At 37.7% G+C, this 23580-nt stretch overlaps 1 protein-coding gene across 2 annotated transcripts; it reads right to left on the bottom strand.

The window, feature by feature from the left end:
- Positions 1-6930: 6930 nt before the first annotated feature.
- FAM98A (family with sequence similarity 98 member A) lies at positions 6931-22593 on the bottom strand. 2 transcript variants are annotated; one of them, XM_007124782.4, is made up of 8 exons: positions 22444-22593; positions 19044-19192; positions 16750-16884; positions 13020-13204; positions 11923-12003; positions 11249-11365; positions 8829-8996; positions 6931-8733 (listed from the first exon to the last, which is right to left on the bottom strand). In XM_007124782.4, exons 1-8 carry the CDS (start codon positions 22494-22496, stop codon positions 8068-8070), a joined length of 1554 nt encoding a protein of 517 aa, XP_007124844.1. In that variant the 5' UTR covers positions 22497-22593; the 3' UTR covers positions 6931-8067. The 2 variants fall into 2 exon arrangements, with proteins under 2 accessions (XP_007124844.1, XP_007124845.1); XM_007124783.4 differs by lacking the exons at positions 19044-19192; positions 22444-22593 and adding an exon at positions 18778-18959.
- Positions 22594-23580: the final 987 nt, after the last annotated feature.

Below are 23580 nucleotides of genomic sequence, written 5' to 3' on the forward strand. Positions count from 1 at the left end.
ATATACTCCAAAGATAGTAGAGATTATATTTTCAAAAAGGGGCTGGTCTGGTATATAACATACAGGGAGAGATCTCTCTGGTCCAGGATGATGCCCTAGTAATGAAGTATTCCTCAAAGCACACATGAAGACATTTATTAGTTAGTGGTCTTTAAGCCTTTCTGCTCACCTGCGCGTTTTTAAATTTATATACAAAATGTTTTATCATAAACTTAAATGTTTGTTTTTGGCAAAATGAAATGAGTTTTGACTGTGATCAGAATGCATACCTCATGACATGATTTAGTAAAATCGGTTCTATTTTATTTAAGACATAAAAACCCCTGAATCTGAAAGAAGTCATTTAACATTTTATCCATGAGTTTTAATCCAATGTGTCTTAATAGGTTGGTTTTTGTAAAATAGTCTATTTATATATTTAAAAGAATTCGTATAATTAACCAATACTCTTTTGGGTGTTCTGAACTCAGAGTGTCCCTAGACAGGCCAGTTTGATCCTTAAGGGAAAATAAGTAAAAAGGGATTTAAATGACTAGAATGCTTTGAATAGATTTTAAAGGAGGCCTCCTTGACCCAGTATTTTGAATGATCTCTGTGATTGGTATACAGAAGGTTTTATACTCTGGGGCAATTCATAAGAGGAAGATGTGGGATGTATTTTGGGATTTTTTATTTTTATTTTTGCAAAGTGGGAAAGCTTATTTTCTCAGCTAGTTTTGAGAAAGAGTACGTGTGGAAGATGAGGATAGAAAATGTATTCCTTTGCTAAAAGCAGTCCATTCAAGAAGCATATCCCTTGCAATGACTGTGTATTCTTGCTTATACCATTTTGGAAAAACATTATGCCAAACCACAGACATCAACCTACTTTCTTATTTTAGCTTGATTTTGATGAAAACAAACTAAAAAAGATGCTCACCTAGAGGGAACATTCAGAAGAGATAAAAGAAGAATTCTGTAACATGAGCCGACGAACAATGCGTCTCCTAATTTTCAACTCACTCCCTTGGTTGTCCTTGATGATGCTGTTACAAGGCTGCTCTGTTCTACAGACACTAAATACATCGGAAAAGAGTCTCCTGTTAGACCAAAAAAAAAAAAAAAAAAAACCTAAACAAAAGAATGCATAGAGGACTGTCCATCATAGATTCTCTATGTGCGGGCTGTTGGGATATTTTAGGCTGTTTTGAAGTTGTAGAAAAGAGAACTGAATGCTATGCACTTCTTTACAACATTTGTTCCAAACTTGAACCAGGAAGGGAAAAGCAATATTCTCCCTTAGGTTCTGTTTAAGTTGTTCTTGAGTATTAATTACCTCTGTATTGATAATTGCTAAATACTGAGTGCACATTACGTATCATACAATGTGGTAGGCACTTTACACAGATCATCACTTAATCTGCACAGCTATTCTATGAAGATGGAAATTGCTATCCAGATTTTCCTGATTGGAAGATTTATGGTTTAGCTGGTTAACTAACTTGCTCAAGGGCACAGAGCTAGTGCACCAGAGCTCTGAATCCAGATCACCTGCCTCCATGTGCTCTAAATGAATTGTCAGGCAAGTATTTCTTGCAATCACCCACTGCTTTTGAATTTTAATACAGGTACACATTTCCTTGCCCTAGTTTGTTACAGAGCAAGTGCCTCTAGGGGAGGCTTTCCATTACTTTTGTTTTTCCATAGTGAGCACTTCAATAACTGGGTAAGTAGTTAATTGATAGCAGCCCTACAAGATTTTAAACCGTTATAGGTCATCATCGTTAATAAGATTGTAAAATAGCCCTCGCTCATCCCTTTAGGTTACGGTTTACTTTCTACTTGTTTCATTCAATTTTTTTCAATAATTACTTTTTTAAAAAAAGATTTATCTATTTATTTTTATGGCTGCATTGGGTCTTAGTTGCGGCACATGGAATCTTTGTTGAGGCATGCGGGATATTTCATTGTGGTGTGCGGGCTCTTTGTTGTGGCACATGGGCTTCTCTATTTGTGATGTGCGGGATTTCTCTTCTCTAGTTGTGGCGCGCAGGCTCCAGGGTGCATGGGCTGTGTAGTTGTGGTGCAGGCTCTCTAGTTGAGGTGTGCCAGCTCAGTAGTAGTTGTGGTGTGCAGGTTTAGTTGCCCTGTGGCATGTGGGATCTTAGTTTCCTGACCAGGGATCGAACCCGTATCCTCTGCATTGTAAGGCGGATTCTTTACCACTGGAACACCAGGGAAGTCCCTTCATTAATTTCTGATAATTGAGAATTAGAATGAAACAAGTTTCTCTGTACCTTCACATTAGTGTAGTTGACTTGTGATTGGTCTTCTATACCACACAATTGGTCTCTGTTGAGAGAGAAAGGATTCTGAAGCAGGTAAGCCTGAGGAGACATTAGAGATGGTGTTGGCTAAGGCCTAAGTAAATGCTGGAAGCTACGTATAACTATGAGTAAACCTATCTGCTCTGAGGATCTGATGGCACTTTCATCAGACTTTTCCCTAAGAAAACCTGATAAATCCTAACCATCTTGTAAATGCCTCATAAAAAACAGCATTAAGTTACAGTGAAACCTAGATAGTTCTACTTTGAATTCCTAAAGAATTCTGCAGTTGACACTTTTGGGTTTTTAAGGATATTCAATCACTATATTTTCTTGAAAACTTCCTTGGCTTTTTGTAACCTTTCAGAATACATTTCACCCAGCCAAGTTTTATATTTTTATTTTACCGTGTCCTTCCCATCTCAGTGAAACTTCCAGAGTTAGTCTCAACTTACTTTCTCGCCTCTCATTCTTTCCTCCAACTCCAGAAAACTGGCTTCAGCATTTATTCTGAATGTGCTCTTGAAAAGGTCAGGAGATGTAGTGGTTATTTTAAAGCCCAGGTTCGTTGAATCCCTGTAGTGTCTGGAATTGTTGGTTACTGAGCTCTGGAGCCAGATAGCCTGTGTTTGATTCCAGCTCCCCTGCTTACCAGCTACATGGATGTGGGCCATCTACTCAACCATCCTGGGCTTCACTCTCATGTGTGGAATGGGGGTAACAGTAGTACCACATTGCTCTTGATGAAGAACACACTAACTGCTCTGGTTTCCTTTTACTTCTGTGACACTTCTCCATCACCCCTTAAATGATTATTCTCCAAGATTCCTTCCTTGGTCCAATGCTTTTTCCCCTCTTGAGTGATCTAATACAGAATCATTATTCTATTGAATGTTCCAATGCAAAAGTCACTGGATGCTGATTATTCCCAAATCTCCATCTCCAGGCATCTTCTTGAGTTTTAGATTGAAATCATCACCACCTCTCCCACTCTGCATATACCTTTCCCACTTATTGTATTCTGATTACAATTAATGGTATTGTCATCCAGTCACACACCCACACAAAACTAGAGTCATACTAAATTTCTTATTCTCACTCTAACCAATAAAGCACTATAATTTTATCTCCTGAATATTTCCTGAATTTGTCCTTTCTCCATCCCTATTATTATACTGTATTAGTTTAAGCTTTAAGCTTCTGTTTCCAATCTTTGCCCCCCCCGCCCCTTAAATCTACTCTCTTTAGCCAGTGATTTATATAGAACCCCAAACTGACCACACAACAAGCCTCAGCATACTAAGGAACATAAAGTAAGTCCAAGTTACTTAGGAAGGTATGTAGTGCCCTCTGTTACCTGGCTCCTGCAACCTTTCCAACTTTTCCTGCCAATTTCCACCTCATATGAGCAATTCTGAACACCGAGCTAGGCTAGTACCCTGGTATAACGTTTTTATTATGCTATGCTACAGTGACCTGTTTCTGATTCTGCCACTGGTCATTTTCCAAGGCAGGGACTTTCTCACTTATCTTTGTGCTTCAAACGCCCAACATAGTGCCTGGAGTAGAGCAGGCACTCAAGTGTTTACTGAACTGCAGACTTTTCTGCTTCTTGAGGAAAGTATAACAACATAATTTAACAAGTACTGGTCATTTTCATAGATTTTCCCCCAAAATTTTCCCTCAAATTCCTAGGGAAAATGTTAAATTTTTTTTTTTTTTTTTTTTTTTCTATTTCCACCCTAGGCTTCTTCATTTACATTTACTGGGCAGTGAATGGTTTAGTATGGACGTTCTCATGCCAACAGTTATGTTTATGCAATGTCTTTAGCAACATAATTTTGCAGGTGACTCAAAGCACCCAAGGTGAATGAATGAGTTCAAACACTGACATGCATACCTGCTTCAATCAGTGATTTGAACCCTAGGAATACATTAACATATACAAATGTGGAAATGTAGCACTGAACAACACATAGCATTTCTAGTGACTATAATCATGTTAGTGACGACTGAGAAGGAAAAAAGTCTTACATAACATTAGATACCCTGTGACGAATTTATTTTTTAATTTAGGTGAACATAATAGTCCTGTTAAAAAAACAATTGAATCAAATATTATCCAAATTACCTAAGGAGGAGATGATTAAATAATACACACACATTTAAAATTTATTTTCAAAAGGATATAACACAGGCAAATAAAGTATCCATAAAAGGTAGGATGGCCACAACCTAAAAACATCTAAGTGTTAAGAATGTAAGCGATTTGGGCAGTGGAAAAATTGATCCTTGCACAACAGAGGTTTGAACAGCAAAGGTCCACTTAAATGTGGATTTTTTTCAATAAATATAGTACTACACAATCTGCAGTTGGTTGAATGCACGATGCAGAACTGTGGATACTGAGGGCCAACTATGGGACTTGAGCATCCTTGAATTTTGGTAATCACACGGGTCCTGGAACCAATCCTCCACGGATACCAACGGACAACAGTAGGTGAACTTCCAACTGCACAGAGGGTCAGAAATCCTAACCCCCCACATTGTTCAAAGGTCAACTGTATATAGAAATGATTTTAAATGCTTTCCCTCAGCACGAATTTATTTAACTCTATTCCAGTTGGACATGATGAGAAGGAAGAAATTTCTACCTCTACCCCTCTTGAAGTTCTTGTGGCTGGACTAATAATAAAATTGACATAAGACAGATTAACAGGAGAAAAAGAAATTAAGATTTTAATTTGTGCACACTGAGGTCTCACAGAAATGGAACCTAGCCAAAGTAGGCAGCTTTTATACTTTTTAGACAAAAGAAAAAAAAATTGTGAGGAATTAACAGGACAAAGAAATTTAGGATTTGGGCACTTAATCAATGAAAACTCTAAACAGAGTTTGGGCTTGGGCTAGTAAATTAAAGAAGTTACAAGGTTTACACAGGCTTCTCAACCCGAATTCCCTATCTCCAGCAATAAGGGTGTCCTTCTATCTCCAGGGGCAGGGAGTGTACCTTTCACATGAGAGACTTATTTCTTGCTTTCAGTGAGAAGGAAAGGAGGGTCACAGTGTCCCTCTTGCATTGGCCATTTCTTAAGTAACTTTAATTCAAAAATAGTTAGTATGCCATTGTGGTGTATTTTGGGGGTGGCCTGTCTGGAGCCCCAACAGACACTAGCTCAGCTTGGATCCAGAACAAGAAATGAAAATGATAGTGGCATACCTTTGATAATTTTCATAGTGACTGTTGACATCCTGTTCTAGTTCCTGAGAGAGGAGGAAACAAAGCACTAACAAACATAAGGTACTGTCTGTCTCAGTCTACCTGTTTAAGAAATAATATTTTAAGAGTCCATATGTCAAAAATTCCCTCCTAAAAATTTTGTTTCTTGTTTCTCCAAGAAATTCCCACATTCCCTATGCCAGTAAGTAATTATTTTCCACAAGTAAAGTTATGAATGTGTATAAAATCAACACTCTATACAAACCTAAGAACTTTATTTTAGTATAATAAAACTAACCAGTGACGTGAAATATCCTCTTTCTAGAGAACTTAATATATGTCAAAGAAAAGAAACTAAAAGACAATTCTTTTACGGGTTTATAATGTGAAAAAAAAGTTCTCATTTGAAGCAGAAAATAAAGTGCATTGTGAAGAAATGTATATTTGTTTTCTTATACATGCTCACATATGAAAAGTAATCACATGAAAATCACATATGAAAAGTAATTCACTAACCATAAAAATAAATCAAAATTATATGTGTCAAAAGAATGAAACATATTCATTAAGTATACTGTGGAGTCTGAGGCTAGAAAACAGATTAAAGCAAATGCTAAGGTATGTGTTAAAACATTCTAAGATATCATTTTAAGATATGAAACCATGACAATTTTATTTCTAACAGAAAACTCCTATACATACTAAACATATTTAACAGCATAAAGCAAAGAGACGAACACTTAACAACTTTCAAGACAGAACTTAAAATCTTTAATGATAAGTAAAAGTATGTTAAATTGTCTTCAAGTTTGAACATTTTAGAATGGTAAATGCCAGTCAAAAAATCTAATAAACAGGTAAAATTAACAAAATGATCAAGGCTTTTTAAAATGGTTTCAGCAATCAGAAGAATGTGCTTATCTCAACAGCAAACAATTATTTTTAATGGTAAGCCATGAGTTGATTCTTTACTCTAAAAAGCCCAATTTAGTAGGAAAAGGAAATACTGTTTCTTTTTACAAACATATATTTTCAATTCACTTCATTCAAAATGTCGCTCATTCTTAGGAAGAATGGAGAAACAAACAAAAAAGCCCCCTAAAAGATCAGGGCCATTAATGGATCTTTGCCTAACACACTGTGCAGCAACAGCTACACCTAGGGGCCAGGGATAAGTAGTGAAGTTTTCCAGCTATAAAGTTATAATAAAAGGTAAATTTGGAAATAGCTATTTTCCAACTTACTTAAGGTTCTAGAATAAGGGTTATCTTTCACTACAAATTATGTTTCAAGGAAACACTTGAGAATCTTTGGGGAACAAAGGCCTTAGTTCAGAAGCTTGAAGCAAGCGTCCTGATAATTCCGTTTAAAAAAGTGGCTAAAATAAAACTCAAACCAAAGAGAGAACATACAAATACTTTATTGCTCACCTTTCACACAAAGCACACCTCCAGCCATTTTCTTTCACAGCTTGACAATATTTACGTGTACAAAAACCCAGCAAGAAGCGTCATGTAGATTTCAGTAAAGGTGAGTGTCAAACATCAACGCAGCCAGGCTTTTGTTTTCTGCAGCAATAATAAAGGGCCTCCTGCTCTAAGCAAAAACCTGTCCTCTTACTTGGTAGTGCATTTTTTCCATTACAAAAAAAGTCTCCTGCCCAAAGCAAACTAACTTGTATTTGCTGAGCCAGTGGTATTAACTCGTGCATAAAACAAATTTCAGTTTGCTGTTTCTTCTAGCAGATTTCAAGTAAAAATAAGGTTGAAGGAGGAACTTGTTTTGAATGGATGCAGGTCAGTTTGAATTGCTATACTTAACTAAATACCTACGTGTACTATAGGTTCACAACTTAGTTTGCTTTTATAATCTTTACGGATTTTGGCCGCGTTCAAGATTTTCAGAGTTGAGCATATGGTACAGTATTCCATCGAAAGGATAAGGCTACTGAATGTGCTATCTGCAGAAGAGCTCATTTAATAGGAACTGACCTTGAAGTTCTATCATGAAGCAAATGTTGCATAACCTCTCAGAATAAAAAGCCAATCAGGGCAGAACTGTGCTTGGAAAATACGCATTAGAATATTTTAAGGAAAATACATATAAATGGATTGTTAATATGAGGTTTCCTAGTTGTAAATCTAAAAAAATCTAGGAGAATCCTCATTTTTCAAAACTGCATATTGAAAACATGAAAACTACTTATTCAAGTAATTTTGTTCAGAAAAATATGCATGTTCTGACTGTGGAATTAGTCTACTGGTCAATTAAAGGCAATTTTAATTACCTTTTAAGAAATTCTTCATACAAAGGAGAGATACTGTATGTGTTTCTCAAATAAACAGCATTATGTAAGTCCATTAAAAAAAAAACAAAACCCAAAACGAACAGTATTGTATGAAGACCTACAAATGCTTATGCCAAGCAGGAATCTGCCTGTCACCTGCGGTCTCACATTAACTCAACATCAATGCTGGATTCAGGATTCTGAAACTAAGTTTCTATTACTTGAGCTCTAGCAAAATGTAAGGTTCTGTAGCCTCAACTAGTATAATGTCTGCCCTGTCCAAATCCAGAATGATTATACTGATAACCTCCATGCTGGAAGTGCTGTTCAAACTGTCCCCCCTGGTGATAATTCTGGCTCCCTCTTCCTCCCCAACCTCCTCCCTGGCCTGCGCGTCCACCACCTCGGCCTCCGCGACCACCTCTCCCTCCGCGACCACTGCCTCGATCACCATGATGCCCTCCATCTTGGTATCTACTGTCCTGCTGATATCCACCACCCTGGTATCCACTTCCTGTATACGTAGATGTTTGGAAGCCACCATAACCACCACCCTGGTAGCCACCACTGTGGCCACCGTGATAGCCACCCGGCTGGAAACCGGAATCTCGGTAACTACCATCTTGGTAGCCACCGCCCCCTCCACTCCCTCCGTCTGTCCAGCCTCCTTGATGCTTATTTCCTCTTCCTCCCCCTCGGCCACCGTGGTCGTAGCCACCACGTCCACCCCTCCCCCCTCCTTGTTCGTGACCTCCTCGCCCTCCATATGAGGCATGTTCATAACCACCTCTCCCTGCTCCGCGGCCTCCTGCTGGCTGCTGGGTGCCATCCTGCCTTTTCTGCCATGGTGGCATCTCCGGGGGTGGAGGTTCAATTTCATTGGGCCTACCTCCTCTGTCAGGAACCCTGCCCATCAACACCTATGGGATAAGAAAGACATTTAAAATTTTGAATTACTTTATTTTATAAACAGAAATAAATGTATTTGAAAGAAAATTAAAGGTACTCTCATTACCTTATTGATGGCACAGGCAGTCTTTTCTCTTATAGAGCCACTGCTTGTCCTTAAAATCTTTGACAAGTCTTGTCTTGCAGCCAAAAGGTGGGCAACAGAAATAGTACTTTTAGGAGATAAGACTGAGCGCTTTGGCTGGTAAACCTTCGCTAATTTTTCTGTCTGACTCTGTGAAAGAAAGTGTTCAAAGACAAATGTCAATTTTCAAGATGACATAGCAACATTGATATTAAATAAGATTTCCAAAATGTCTGATGATAACATGTACTAGGCTTCAGATGACAGAAGAAGTTACATACTCACCATTGCTCCTATCTAGTGAAGAACTAACTTAAGAGTACAGCTGAGATAAAGCCCCTTTACCCCCCTATCCCCAAGGAATGATGGGGGGGGAGAGGGATATGGGGGTAAAAGGGCTTCCCTTTTAAAAGGACTGTGGGACAAAAAGTTTCCCCATGCCATTGGTCTCAGATCAAACACCTTCATCTTATCTATTTAAAATAAGAATGGAAACCCATTTCAACAATTTTGCTTTTTAAATTTTCTCATCTGCTTACTATGAGATAAAAAAATGTTACCCGTGACTAATTTGAACTAATTATGTTAACATGATACATATTTCTTGCAAAAGTGATCCCCCATGTAATACTTTCCTCTATTATAAATAATAATTAAGAAAAAGAGTCTACTTTAACCATTTAGAAGAAGTACATTTAATGCATGTGTAACATAAGACCACAAAAGATGAATGAACAAAGGATATAAAGAGCAAGTTAGGGCTTTCCTGGTGGCGCAGTGGTTAAGAATCCACCTGCTAACGCAGGGTACACGGGCTCGAGCCCTGGTGTGGGAAGATCCCACATGCCACGGAGCAACTAAGCCCGTGCGCCACAACTCCTGAGCCCGCGTGCCTACAGCCCACACTCTGCAACGAGAAGCCACCGCAATGAGAAGCCCGCACACTGCAACGAAGAGTAGACCCCGCTCACCACAACTAGAGAAAAGCCCACACGCAGCAACAAAGACCCAACACAGCCAAAAACAAATAAATAAATTTATTAAAAAACAAACAAACAAACAAACCCCCAGAACTGTAGTGTTAATGCCTTGGGTCAATGCACATCCATCAATCATTACATGCTTTTCTAGCTGAGAGTTGCAGGTTTTTGTTTTTGAAGTATATGTATTATGCCGAGAGTAAGATGATTGTTTTTATCAAAGACAACTTAAGAGAGGACTGGTATTTCCTCAACAGTCCCAGAAGAGAACAGTTTATTCCTCATGTTACTACTGACTCACTGTGAGATCTCAGGCAAAACCTTCCATGTACCTGGCTCTCCATTTTTTTAGTTGCAAAATAAGGAGAGTTAAGACTGATCTCTAAAACACCTTTCTAACACTAAGATACTGTAACTCAATAAATATCTACCCCATCAATTTAGCAGCTAAATAGGACTATGCTATGGTTTAAAGATTTTAGGTGAAACTAATGTATTAGGAAGATAACTGGAGAACTAAAGAAAAACATTTTCTCAGTCAATTAAAATTCAGAGAAAAATCTACTTTTAAAAATGAATGCACTGGGCTTCCCTGGTGGCGCAGTGGTTGAGAGTCCGCCTGCCGATGCAGGGGATATGGGTTCATGCCCCGGTCCGGGAAGATCCCACATGCCGTGGAGCAGCTAGGCCCGTGAGCCATGGCCACTGAGCCTGCGCTCCACAACAGGAGAGACCACAACAGTGAGAGGCCCGCAAAAAAAAAAACAAAAAAGAATGTACTATTAAGTGAACATCGAATACTAATATATTTGGACCAACCTCCACATAAATTCAAGAATTAGTTCCATTTCAGGGTTCTAAGAAGGTCAAATTAATCAATTGTGCCAATTAATTACCACTTACTGATAAAATAGTAGATATTTAATAAATACCGGTTGAATGACCAAGACCTCTACCTGGATTATCTTATTGAAGCTGAAATAAAACAGTCTTACCAGATTCTCCAATTCTCTATAAATGGATCGTAATATTTTGTCCTCCAAAATCAGTATTTCTAATTTAATTAATTTATTTAATTAGCAAGTTAAATTGCTAGCTTAAAGTACAATAAACAAATAATTGTAAAATTTATTATTTTTAGTAATTTTCAGATACTCTCTCCTTTTCTCTCACAAATGGGAACTCCCAGTAGGGTTTATAACATATAGCTTTGTTGGAAAATATTAAAAAATTGAAAAATAAATGTTTTTATTATTGCTGAATGGCTGAAAGAATTGCTACTCAGTAACTCACTAAAGAAAAACTCCTATGTGTGTCTCCTATGTATTTCTCTTATAGTCTCCACTGTATCTAAACTGAGCTAAGAATGTTTAAGGATCAGGTCTATAAATACTCTGCTCTTTTAAGCGATATAATGTGTACCTTAGCTCTGTCAGACCAGCCAAAAGACTGGACGGTGACATCCAAACGTTTTATTAGCAGCTTTCTCCGAACTTCATATTCATTGGCTACGGCTTGGTTAATTGCTTCTATCTTTTCCTGAAACAAAATTAAAAAGACCAGTTAGAATTTAAATCTGCTTGACCCCCGTTCCAAAAGGGCAGAAAGTGTATCTGTTTTATTCACAACTGAATCCCCAGCACTCAGCACAAAATGAATTAGGTTATTTAATAAATAGAATAAGAAGTTATAATAAACTAATGAAATGATAGGCATAACAATGCTGTCTCAAAACATAATAAAGAATACGTAAAGTACAAAATTCTCATTTAGTTTTCCTATAATTCACTGTGTGAAGCTCAGCCCAGTCAAGTTTTTGGCTTGAAGGCAACCCATTTGGCAATTAGAAACATGCATCATACTGAACTTCAATTTAATCAGCTGTGTGAAATATTTACAAATTATGAAAGAAGTGCTTCTAATGTTACATAAATAAAATTATTTTGGATAAATCTTGAGATTAACAAAAATGATTCTAAGGATGTCCACCTAGGAAACTACATATTAGAAAATACAACTTCAAAAACACAAACATAAATATCCTGAGATAGGTAGATGGCTCCTTACAAAGTTTACTCAGGATGATTACTACTCACCCAGTGGGCCGGTCCCATTGGCTTCTTCAATAAAGGCTTTCCCACATGATTAGGTGGAACTTTTGCTAATGTTTCCTTTAACTGACACAAAAACATAAATGAATGAATAAACAAATCTAAAAATAAAACACATCCTCCTCATCTTCCCAATTCCCATCATATCTTGCCATCAAAAGAAGATTCCTGACAGAGGCAAAGGTGGAGGATGTTTTGAAATGTACAAGACCCACATGATAAAGACATTCACTTGACCCACTCCTCACGTGTCTATGGAAGCATGAGTCCTTCACTGAACCTAGAACAGTGCCTGACAACAGTGGGCATTCAATGTGTATTTGCTGAATGAATGAATGAACACACAGAAAAATATGGACTATGGATACACTGCTGCTCCCCTGTAGAGTTCAGCCAAATTTGTGCATCATGGTGTCCATCTACCCCACAATGCAAATGTACCAATTCTTAGAGTCCAGCAGATATGCATATAGAGAATAACTCTGCTATAACAAATATCATTCTCTTCTGTTCATTAATTTTTAATTAAAATTGCTTGTTCCTAATCAATTATATAAAAACTCTTAACTGTTGATAACATGTGGTATAAAATAATTCTGACTTATTTTCACATACTAGATTATATTAGCAGTCAACATATCTAGTTTGCCAGTTGAAACGTGTAAGACTCGAAGTGACTGGATTAAAATCCCAAAACATTTACATCCTTTTCTGTCCAGTCAATGGGGAGAATGGTGGTTACATTTAATGATAAGGACCTTAAAATTAATTGCATCAAAGTTCAATGATAAAATAACAAGTCCTAATTCTTTTTACATTATTTCTAGCTTATTTCAGTTTATAAATCAAAGTGCAAAGTTTCCTTTTTGAAAAAGAAACATGCTAACATGTTAAAAAAAAAAAACAGTAAAATACCAATTTCTCTTGAAGGTATCTAGGACTTAAAACCCAAAACTTATTTAGTAACAATCACTTAATAATATGCACATTAGGTTCCCATTAAGAGAAATTAACTTGCTTCATTTCAAACAACTGTAGGACTATGCCTTTAATACACTACAATCTGGTACTAAAGGTCTTACTTTTTTTTCAATCCCGCTGAAGAATTGGAACATAGTTATATTGGCTGGAGGTTTGGACATTCCTAGAGCAATACATATGCCTTTCAACTCTTGAAAGACCTCACTACCGCCTCCTTCTTGAGCTTTTTTTGGAAGAGTATTCACACAGAGCATTCTGGCAGCTTCTAGTTCTGAGATGAGGTATGCTGAAGTAAACAAAATAAGATTTCAAAATGAGATACAGCTACAATTAATAGTCATAAGTCTGGAGTCACAGCTCTATAGACCTAATGATATGTAACTTTTAAAGCTGCAAGAATGGATAAAAACAAGAAAGGAAAACCATTTTTACCTGCAAATGACATAACATATAAACTGGTTCTGTAATTCAGTATTTAACCAATATACGTTTAAAGCCTGATTTAAAAGCAAGCAATTCTTCTTTGAAATCAAAGGATCAAGGTAGATCACATCTTAAAATGTGGATTCTTGCATTTCACTATTAAGGAACCTCCAGAACAGGGGCTGGCATCTGTTAACAAATTTGCAAAAGGTGGCAGGCGGCCAATTTTTAGCAACAGTTAAAAAGTTATTATTATTATTGTTTACTTCTCACAACTGATACACACCAGTGATGCAACTATCCTGCCCTCTTACCTTCCAAAACTCAGGTAGTCTGTTTAAGACCAGAGTGAAAGAACATTTTTAAGTAGTCAAAGTTTCACTTACAAGAGAAGGGGGAAAGGACTAAATTTCCAAACATTCTTCTTTCATGGTCTCCAGTAGCCTAAGGTCACCCTCCAGCTGTTCACAGAAAACCCTCTTCCATCTATATTCTTCTCAATATTCCCTTTCCTCCTATGTTCCTCATTCTCACCCCCTCCCCTGGGGAAAAAAACAAACAAAGCCAAAACTTTCTAATCATTTCTGGACAGAGTCCTTTCGTATCAATATCATCCCCTTGTGTGTTGATTTCAGGCAGGTATTATGAGGGCTGCAATCTGCTTCAGGTAATTCAGTTGAAGGTATAAATAGTCAATCTTATTACTTTAACCTTCCCAAGAACATTTAACTTGTTATAAAAGATGTTTAATAATCATTTGGATCTCAGGATTTCAGGTTATGTGACAAAGTGAGAACCTTCTGACAACGTTAGAAAGATAGTTTTGGAAAAAGACATTTTCTGGGCTCTTAAGCCCTATTATAAGTATAAAAGAATGATCAGCTTGAATATCTCATTTCCTACACCCAAAGTGTAATGTGAGAAGTACAGGGGTCATAATTTTGGCAGATCATTTCTGAAAAGCTGCCAAATCCTTTTCTAGAATAAACACAGCTAAGTTTCTGGAAAGGTCTTCTAAATGGGTTTGATAAAATCTTAGCATGTTCCATATAGCAAACTGTATGAGTTAAAAGATCGAAACAGTAAAACCCCAATGTCATGAAAATTATCAACTGTTTTTGCAAATAAGGTTTTATTGGAACACTGCCACACTCTGATTCATTTACATATCATCTACGGCCGCTTACATGCTACAACAGCAGGGTTAAGTAGCTGTGACAGAGACCTTATGGCCCACGAAGCTGAAAATATTTACTATCTGGCCATTTAAGAAAAAGTTTGCCAACCTTTGCTCTAGAAAATCATATATTATATAATAAATTGGTCTCTAAATTTGGGACAACATAGCTTAGGCATTCACAAAATTAGTTTACCAACACAATTACCATTGAAAAACATTAACTGTAACTGATGTGGTTCAAAGTACCAGGAAAGGCACTGTAGGTATTATACATAACAAACAAAAAAGATCTCTACAGACAATCTAGTTAGGAATAAAGAATATATGCATCAAAGATATCTGACTAATTATACCTAAGGGAAATATCCTAACAACCACAAAGGCCAATGAACAACGACAACAGTTCTTACATGAGAGTTTTTCAGCCACTACAGACTATTAGAGAATAGACTATTCTATTTTACTAACAATTCTAATGAGGTTGGTTTATTTTCCCCCTCAGAATGCAATGTATTAAAAGATTCAAATCAGTAAGGTAAGGGTGCTGGAAGAAGCAAGTAAAATTATAGCATCGAGATGTGACAACTGATGCTTGGAAAGATGAGAAATATTTATACAGTGTGAAAAGAGAATGAGTATATGTACATAAATGCATACTAGCATAAGAGAGAATACAAACTAGGGAATATTTTCAAAAGGGGAGAGAGCAGAAGCAAAGATAAAGAGGAGGAAGGGAGCAGTGTGTATGTATGTACAAAGAATTCGAAGAGCAGAGAAACCTTTTGTTGATTTAGTCATGTAGTTGAGGAGCAAATAGTTGTATATTCTTGAAAAGCTTTTGAGGGGTGATAGCACGTTAAAATATAATTATGACCCTGAGTCCAAAATAATAATGTTCAGGACACTTGCTTAAGAAACAGGAGAGAGTTAAAGGCATTTTTATAAATATTTATATTCCAAGTGGTTTTTATAAGTATCAGTACCAAAAAGACCAAACTCTGAGCTCTTTGGAAGAATTAGCTATTCAGGGTCATTACTGAGCTTTCCACACAGCTGTTGTCTTCCTATGTAAGATAACATATTCTAAGTGCCAAATATCAGGTATTGGAAAGGAAAAGCAGTGCTACAAAGGAAGATTCAGTGCGTATACTGTGGCTGAGCCAGTTACTGAAATTATACAATTTGAAGGATAATGAATGTATGCATAAGAACTATATGCAGCAATATCAATATCTAAAGCAATATCTAACAGTATGTGTCTATCCCCTGCCCCCATACCCACCCAGTAACAATCATTTGACAAAGGGGAAATTAAGAAAGTGATTTTGGAATACCTTAGTTCCTAAGTATAACAGCTGTGAACACACTTTTTTTTTTTTTTGACTGAACCTTCAAAATTGGAGTTGCATCATTTTTCAGAAGCCAAAGTTCACTTGTAAAGACGAACATTTAAAAGATCCTCTGAATGCTGTTTGTCATAATAAGAACTATAATATTCAGTTAACCAAAGTTTACTCTAAGCTTGTCTCAGAATGCTACAAAAATTCTGAGTTTAAGACTACTGGTGGTGTTTATTGGAGAGTTTATATAAGGCAATAAAATTTGTGAGTCTACTTATTGTTTCTCAGGGTGAAGAGAGAAATAGTAGTTAGTATATTTAAAAAACATGGAAGGAGAGAATTTTTCATAAAAATTTACTTCCCAGAATGATCAGTAAGTACAGGAACAATCCAAATAGTATTCCAGAAATGTTTACACTGTAATTTGACATCTTTACAAACAAAACCAAAATCCCCAAACAATTACCCAGCCACAAAGAAATATCAACAAAATACTTTAAATAATTACATTTACCATTTATTGCACCTAGAATGGTTACTGTCCTCAAATAAATTAATTTAAAAAAGCCCTTCATTATTCCCACAATATCTTCCTAGTTTATTTTAAAATGTGTTTCTAGTCTAGAACACTGAGGTGTGGTGATCACACACTTGCATAACCCTCCAGCACTACCTTTGGTCATGTTAGGTGAAGCTCAGCAGGCTGAGCACCACACCAAATTTAAACCATAAAAGAGTAGCAATTACAAAACGAAACTGCTACCAGCACATGGACCCATCATTAGCTTCTTAGTCAGAAATTTAACAAAATTTTCTTTACACCCATTTATTAGCCACGGAAAACATAAATAAAAAATAATGACTACATTCTAGTAGCCATGAACTTACTGAGCAAAAGAAGGCAGTTCTTCTGAATGAGAAGGCGCTTGGTCACATCCCCAGATGTCAGTGAAAGATATGGACAGTTCATCTCCCCTAGTAGCCCACTCACCTCAAGCTGGAATTCTTCAGCTTCACTTGGGCCTTTTAAGAATTAAAATAATCTTATTTAATAAAAATTATTGTTTTCCCCATTGGCATAGTAATTATATATAAATTGAAAATTTTAATAGTATTTTCCTAATACAAGTTCCTGTCTCTTCTAATTCATCCTTTCTCACACCACTGCCAATCTGCTTTCTTAAACAGTTTTCATTAGGTTATTGCCTTGTTTGAGAACCTTTAATGGCTTCCTAATTTCTACCTCATCCAATCTAATATTTTCTGTTTGCCTTTAAAGATTCTTCATAGCCTCTCTGCTTGCCCTTCCCAGTATATTGTTAGGAGTAGTTCCTACTACATGTATATAGTAGTTACCTACAACCTCCACAAACATTCCCTCTGTGCCAGGCCAGTCTCCTCACTGTCCCAGGAATGGTCAATCTCATTTCTACTTGCGTGCCTTCACTTAAGTGACTCCTGGTGATTGATATGCCCTCTACTCTCTCCTCCTCTATCAAACCTCACCTATCCATCAAAGCCCAGTGGTCTTGCTCCTTGATGAAACGTTCCCCAGGGCCTGCTACACTCACTGATTTCCTTCCCCTGTGAACCACAAAGTGAAGTATTTAACTACTGTTCTAATCTCCAGTTGTTTCAGTTGTGCCTAAAATTCCCAGTTAGACTATATTTGAAGATGGCGAACATGATTCGTGTTTCTGTTTTCTCATAACGTTGTCAAGTATAGCGTTTACTGGGTGAACCAAGGAAAAGCAATGCTCTTTCTTCTTTACTATTTTGATAGTTCTCTAACCAGTATCACAAAGGGGTAAAATTTAACAAACAAACTTTGAGAGTCACTTGATTTGAGTCCATTTTCTCACCTATAAAATGGGAAGAATGTATTATCAATGTTTTGCAAGCTGTGTTCCGTGAACTTCAGTTCCAAAGAACTCCGTTAGAGGCAGCCGGGGAGGAGACAGCTGTGCTCAAAGTGGTCCCTCTCAACCTCAACTAAAACAGCCACAGTTTTTACCTGTTTTATATTGACTTCTATAAGATGTTTTCATTTGAACAACAGGGCTCCTGGTTATAAACAGTTAACACTGTATAGGTGTTTTCAAGGGCACCTACAATCTCCGAAATGTTAGGTCAAGAGGCAGTGTGAAGAACACTGGCTCCCAAGCTTGACTGCTGGGGACTGAAGCACTTACTGGTTGTGTGACCTCAGGCAAGGTACTTAACCTTTGTGCTTCCTTGTTTAACATATAAAAGAGTAATAAAAGCTGCCTGGTAGGGTTGCCCTGAGGTTTAAATGAGTTAACACTAGTAAAGTGCTTAGAATATGCCTAGTGCTCAGTAAATGTAAGCTGCTGCTACTACTGTTACACTATACTCTCCTTAATAATTAGAACTGGATGCCACTGATGTATACACATTAAATACACTAAATATGCAAGAGTGAGCTCTTCGAAATGGGATTCTGTGTGGGAAAAAAATGGGATTATGTGTATAGTTCTCCATAAGGGTGGATTAGCAGGTGGGCATTTTTCTTTATCTCCTGTTATGGGTTTACCTATGATAGGAGGGAACCAGGTTGTGGAGTATCAGATTCCAAGCTTTTGCCTCTTTCACAGCATCAAAACTAGTGCCAAAGCAGTTAACAAAACTGGCAAATGTAAAACGGCTTTCAACACCATAAATCTGATGGTGCTGGATCTAGTTTTGATGCATCTAGTGATACATTTCTATGACACGGAAAGCTTCTTAATAAAGTATTCTTTCTCCCTATGTATAACAGAATTAGAATGCATTTACATTACATGCTATATGTACTGGAATTTGGTAGTCCTCAGAGAAAAACGCCCCAATTTCTAGTTCTAGCCACCAATTTAAGATCTCACAACTTTTTACAAAGAATGAAAAGTTCATATATACTTGTCTCCATTTTTCTGTGTCTCAGTAATAGGGTCTTTTCAACTTCCACAAATTTTTAACAGTTGTATGACTACATTCCAGTTTTTCAACTTCAGAATCACCTTATCTCTAAAAACAATGGAGGAGAAAAAAGCATTTGGTTTCTTTACAAAATTTTTTTTACATTTACAAAGAACTTGAAATCTCAGCTGTAATACTGATAATGTTCACTTGACAATACAAACTTTATTTTTACATTTTGCACCTAAAACTGAATGTTTACTTACTGTTAGTTGCTTGCACATTTTCGTCTAGTTTACAGAGCACTCTTAATTCAGACACCAACCAAGCACAGAGTTTGGTAAACTCAGGGGAACTGGCTCCAGCAGAGACTGCCTGAGACAGAGCGCCATCTTCTAACAATGGACCCTTGTAACTGGTGAGTAAGAAATTATACTTCAGAAGAATATAAAATCACATCTAATACATTACATCTTCTAACAATGGATCCTTGTAACTGGTAAGAAATTATACTTCAGAAGAATATAAAATCACATCTAATACATTACAGATACAATGTATTTACACTTTTATTTGTATAATTAAGCAATGGTTTAACGAAGATAAATTACAATGACCAGTCTCTAAACTTGCAAATATAAATAAACTAAACCATTAGAAAAAACAAGCTAATCCCCTCAAAATATGTGAATATTGAATAGAATCACATGTACTAAATTATGTCAACCTCTGTACATTTACTGAAAGCTCTTATTGTACAAAGGTTTACTTTCTTACTTTAATTGAATTAGTATTAAAACTAGATTATAAGTGATAACTAGTTATACTATAGTTTACTATTTCAGAAATAAAACTTAGGTTATATTTTCTAGAAATTTTTCCAGAAATTAATTAGATTTGGTTTTTAATGATTTTCTTTAAAAGCAAAAGCTTTCCAATTATTCATTCATTTCCTCCTTCTATATTTAATGATAGTTAAGATTAGTAAGACTTACTAGTACCAGAGAAATGTGAAGATTAATTTAATAATTGCTGGTGAGTTGATGCTTGGGTGAACTGGTGCAACTGAATCCCAATTCTTTGTAAGTGATTCAAATGTAATTTTAAAAAATTATTAAATGTTCAAACATTCATAAAAGACAATAGTAACAATGAACCTCAATCTAGAAAGTAGCTAGAATTAAAGATTTTATCATTCTCAAAGTAATTTTAAAATACATATTCTTCAGGTTATTTTATCTTCTTTTAAATGTAATATTGATAAAAGCACTTATCAAATATGATATAGTATATGCTTAAGATAATTCGATATTTAGAGGTATAGGGATGTTAGAAAAATCATAACAGTCAATCCTTCTAAAATATAATTATATGTTTATATATTTAATGGGACAGAAGAAATCTCACACAAAAAATGAGATTATATATAGCCTGGCATCTAGATTCAAAACCACATATTATTAGGCAGTGAAATAAAAAAACTAGGCCTAGAAATTTCTCCTTGTGTTACACATTTAAACTTTATTAATATATTCTACAAGTAATTACTGAATTCCTACTGTGTACCAGGTTAAAAATAAATGGTCATTTATTTCTAATATTTCACAGTAAATCCTTGAAAAGTACACGTCATTCAATTAAGGCTAAATTTTTTTTTTTTTTTTTTTTTTGGTGGTATGCGGGCCTCTCACTGTTGTGGCCTCTTCCCGTTGCGGAGCACAGGCCCCGGACGTGCAGGCCCAGCGGCCGTGGCTCACGGGCCCAGCCACTCCGCGGCATATGGGATCTTCCCGGACCGGGGCACGAACCCGTGTCCCCTGCATTGGCAGGCGGATTCTCAACCACTGTGCCACCAGGGAAGCCCAAGGCTAAATTTTAATGACTGAATGCCACCAAACTAGGCAGTTATGGGTTAAAATGTATAGTCAAGTTTTCAGACTATCCACGGTTTACATTACAACACATCTCCATGATTTATTTAACTGGAATAATTATAGTAACAATGACTTTTATAGTACCCAAAAGAAGAAAAACATAGTCAACAGAGGATAAAAGAACAATAATGGGAAGAAATGGCATCCATCACCAATTGTTAAGGGACCTCTATCCATGCAGAATGACTACATTTAAATACAGTTTACCTCCATCCTCTCTCTACTCCTTCAAGATTAATCTTAAGTGTCACTTCTTCTAGGAAGCTTAGGACTTGTTTCCTTTCCCAGTTTTCCTTCCCCATTTCCTTTCCTTTTCCTGGCCCTCCTCAGTTCTCCTCACAGCATATTTTCACAGTGTGAACTTCTCTTCTACCTCACTCTGTACCCTTAAGTGCTCAGATCAACGCTGTCAACAGAACAAGTGTTCATCAAAAATGTTTACTGAATGGTTTCATGTGTGAAATTTAGCAATTTAGTCTGAGAGGTCCACCAAAAAGACACCATTTTGCTGAATGTGACTTTTACTTAGGCTCTCATCAAAGAAATAAGCCGCCTAAAGTCCAGAATAGTCATGACAATTCAGAGCAAGTTCCAAAGAAAAGAACAATGATAATTCATGTTGACAAAAAAAGATGATAAGCACTACCATTTTCTTTCATAAAAATCTGTTCCAGGACAAGTTACTTAAACGGGCAGATTTTGGGAACCCAAGGTATCCTTTCCTGAAGAAAAAAGGTTTCCCCCAAAGGTTTCCATGGCATGGAAAAACCTCGGGGAAGGTTTTGATAAGGGACTTGTTACTTTTTAAATATGGTTACCTAAATCTGTTTTTCTTTTCTTTCTTTCTTTCTTTTTTTTTTTTTTTTGATACCGTAACTGTAGGCAAATATTTAATAATACAGTTTGTTTCTGGAACCACATTTAGCCCAAGAAATTCTATGTTCTCAAGTTTTAACAAGAGTACACTGATCTGGGTGACCCAGTGAGATAAGAATCCCTATTTACAGCTTCTAGATACTGATAAATTATGGTTGAGTTAACTCACGAGGAGAGACAAAATGCACAACAAATATGCAGAGACTTGGTGGGTGAAGATGCCCCTAAGGGTAAGGGGTAACGGTGGCTCAATGAAGGAGTGTCAAGAGTCAAGGGAAACTACCAGTGGTTCCCAGGAAGGTGGTGACAGGATAAGTGCACAAGTGAGCTAGCGGGCGGAACGTATGCAGCGCACGGACTTGTGGCTGAGGGCAGCCTGGGCACATGCATACATGACTGGGCAAAGCAGATTTTTTTGAGGGTAGGGGGATGGCGTAGGAGTAGGGACTCAAGACAGGAGCAGGAAGTTTGGAGAACAAGTAGGAAAACAGAGAATCAACTTTGGCAACCTCCCGAGTGAGGGAGTAGGGCAGGAGAATGAGGCGCAAGGAGAGGAGCTCGAGGAGCGTGGTGGCGAGAACCAAAACCCAGACAATGACACGCATGACTGACAAACGCTGCGGGTAACTCGGCTGCAGGAAGCACAGGGGAGGCCTAGGGTATCGCAGCTGGAGGGCCCCGACCCGGCAGGGCAGGCAGTGGACGTGGCATTGGGGTCCCGGAGCTATAGGGAGGCGACAGTCAGGAGCCACGGGGTGCGGCGTGAAGAGGCAGGTGTCTCTGACTGGGGCGGAGGAGGAGTTCCCAGGGCGCCGGCAGCGTGAGGTTTGGGAGACCCGTGCCCTGGCAGTCTTACCCGAGATCTTCCAACGACTCCAAGATGTCACTCTCCATGAGGTCACACTCCATGCCACTGTGGTATTCAAATTTCCGAGTCGTCAGGCTCCCCTCTTCGCCGGTAACGCGTAAACTCGCGCATGCGCTGCCTCCCCGGAACTTCCAAATCGACAGCTGGCGCCTCAGCCGCTGCACTGCGCATGTCTAGAGCGTGCGCAAGAAACTTGGTTCCGCCTGCCGTCCCGCCCCGGCCGGCTAACGGGTGGCCCGGAGACACCCTTTGCACATGCGTATTACTGAATAGTGAAGCTAGCGGCCCCAAGAAGGGCAGGAGGACTGGCTGCGTGGCAGCTGGGCGTGGGGACTAGGCGAGTAGGGGGACGCTCTAACTTCTAATTGGGTGTACGCATGTGCGAATCTTGGGGCGAGGAGGGCTGGGTAGTATCGTCGTGTGTGGGGAGGGTCCTAAGACTTGGGTGGGTGCTGGCTGTGAAACTGAGTCTCGGGAGCTCAGTCACCCGAGTGGGTGTCTGCAGCCTGCTGGCATGTTCTACCTTTAGCTGTGGGTTATGGAGAAAGGGGAAATTCGTGCGCACCGGTCTAATTCTTTAGCACAGGGGTAGACGGGCCAAATGCGGAAAATGGCCGATAACATGCCATTGTATTTCCTTGTGGCTGTAGTAGCTGTATTTCAGGGTTAGGGAGGAGTCAACTTTCCCTTGACACGAATGTACTTATGAAGTTGTTTCATTCCTTCCCTTTACATTCTTTACTTTGCAACTTAAGCCCCTCCCAGACACTAAGCATCTTATTTTAAAGGGGGAACGGAGGTAAGAGGAGGTTTTCACTCCGTATCAATCTCAAATAGAATAGATTTAAATTCACGCAGTTTAAAGAGTAAATAAATTTTTGTTGTTGATTTGGCATAATTTGGCAGGGTGTGACACTTGGTTCACGATGGGTTGTGGTTTCTTTGCAGTTACTGGCTGGGTATGTGCTTAGAAATTATGGAAAAAATGAGAAAATTGTTTTCAAAGTGATGGCATGTTTAGAAAATTATATTTAACTATAAATTGGTATACGCTGCACTATGTAGGCACTTTTTAAAGAGTTTTCACATTGATACCAGTAGATTTAATTTTGTAGTTCTCATTTT

The sequence above is a fragment of the Physeter macrocephalus genome, chromosome 12 (assembly GCF_002837175.3).
Source record: "Physeter macrocephalus isolate SW-GA chromosome 12, ASM283717v5, whole genome shotgun sequence".
Taxonomy (NCBI): domain Eukaryota; kingdom Metazoa; phylum Chordata; class Mammalia; order Artiodactyla; family Physeteridae; genus Physeter; species Physeter macrocephalus.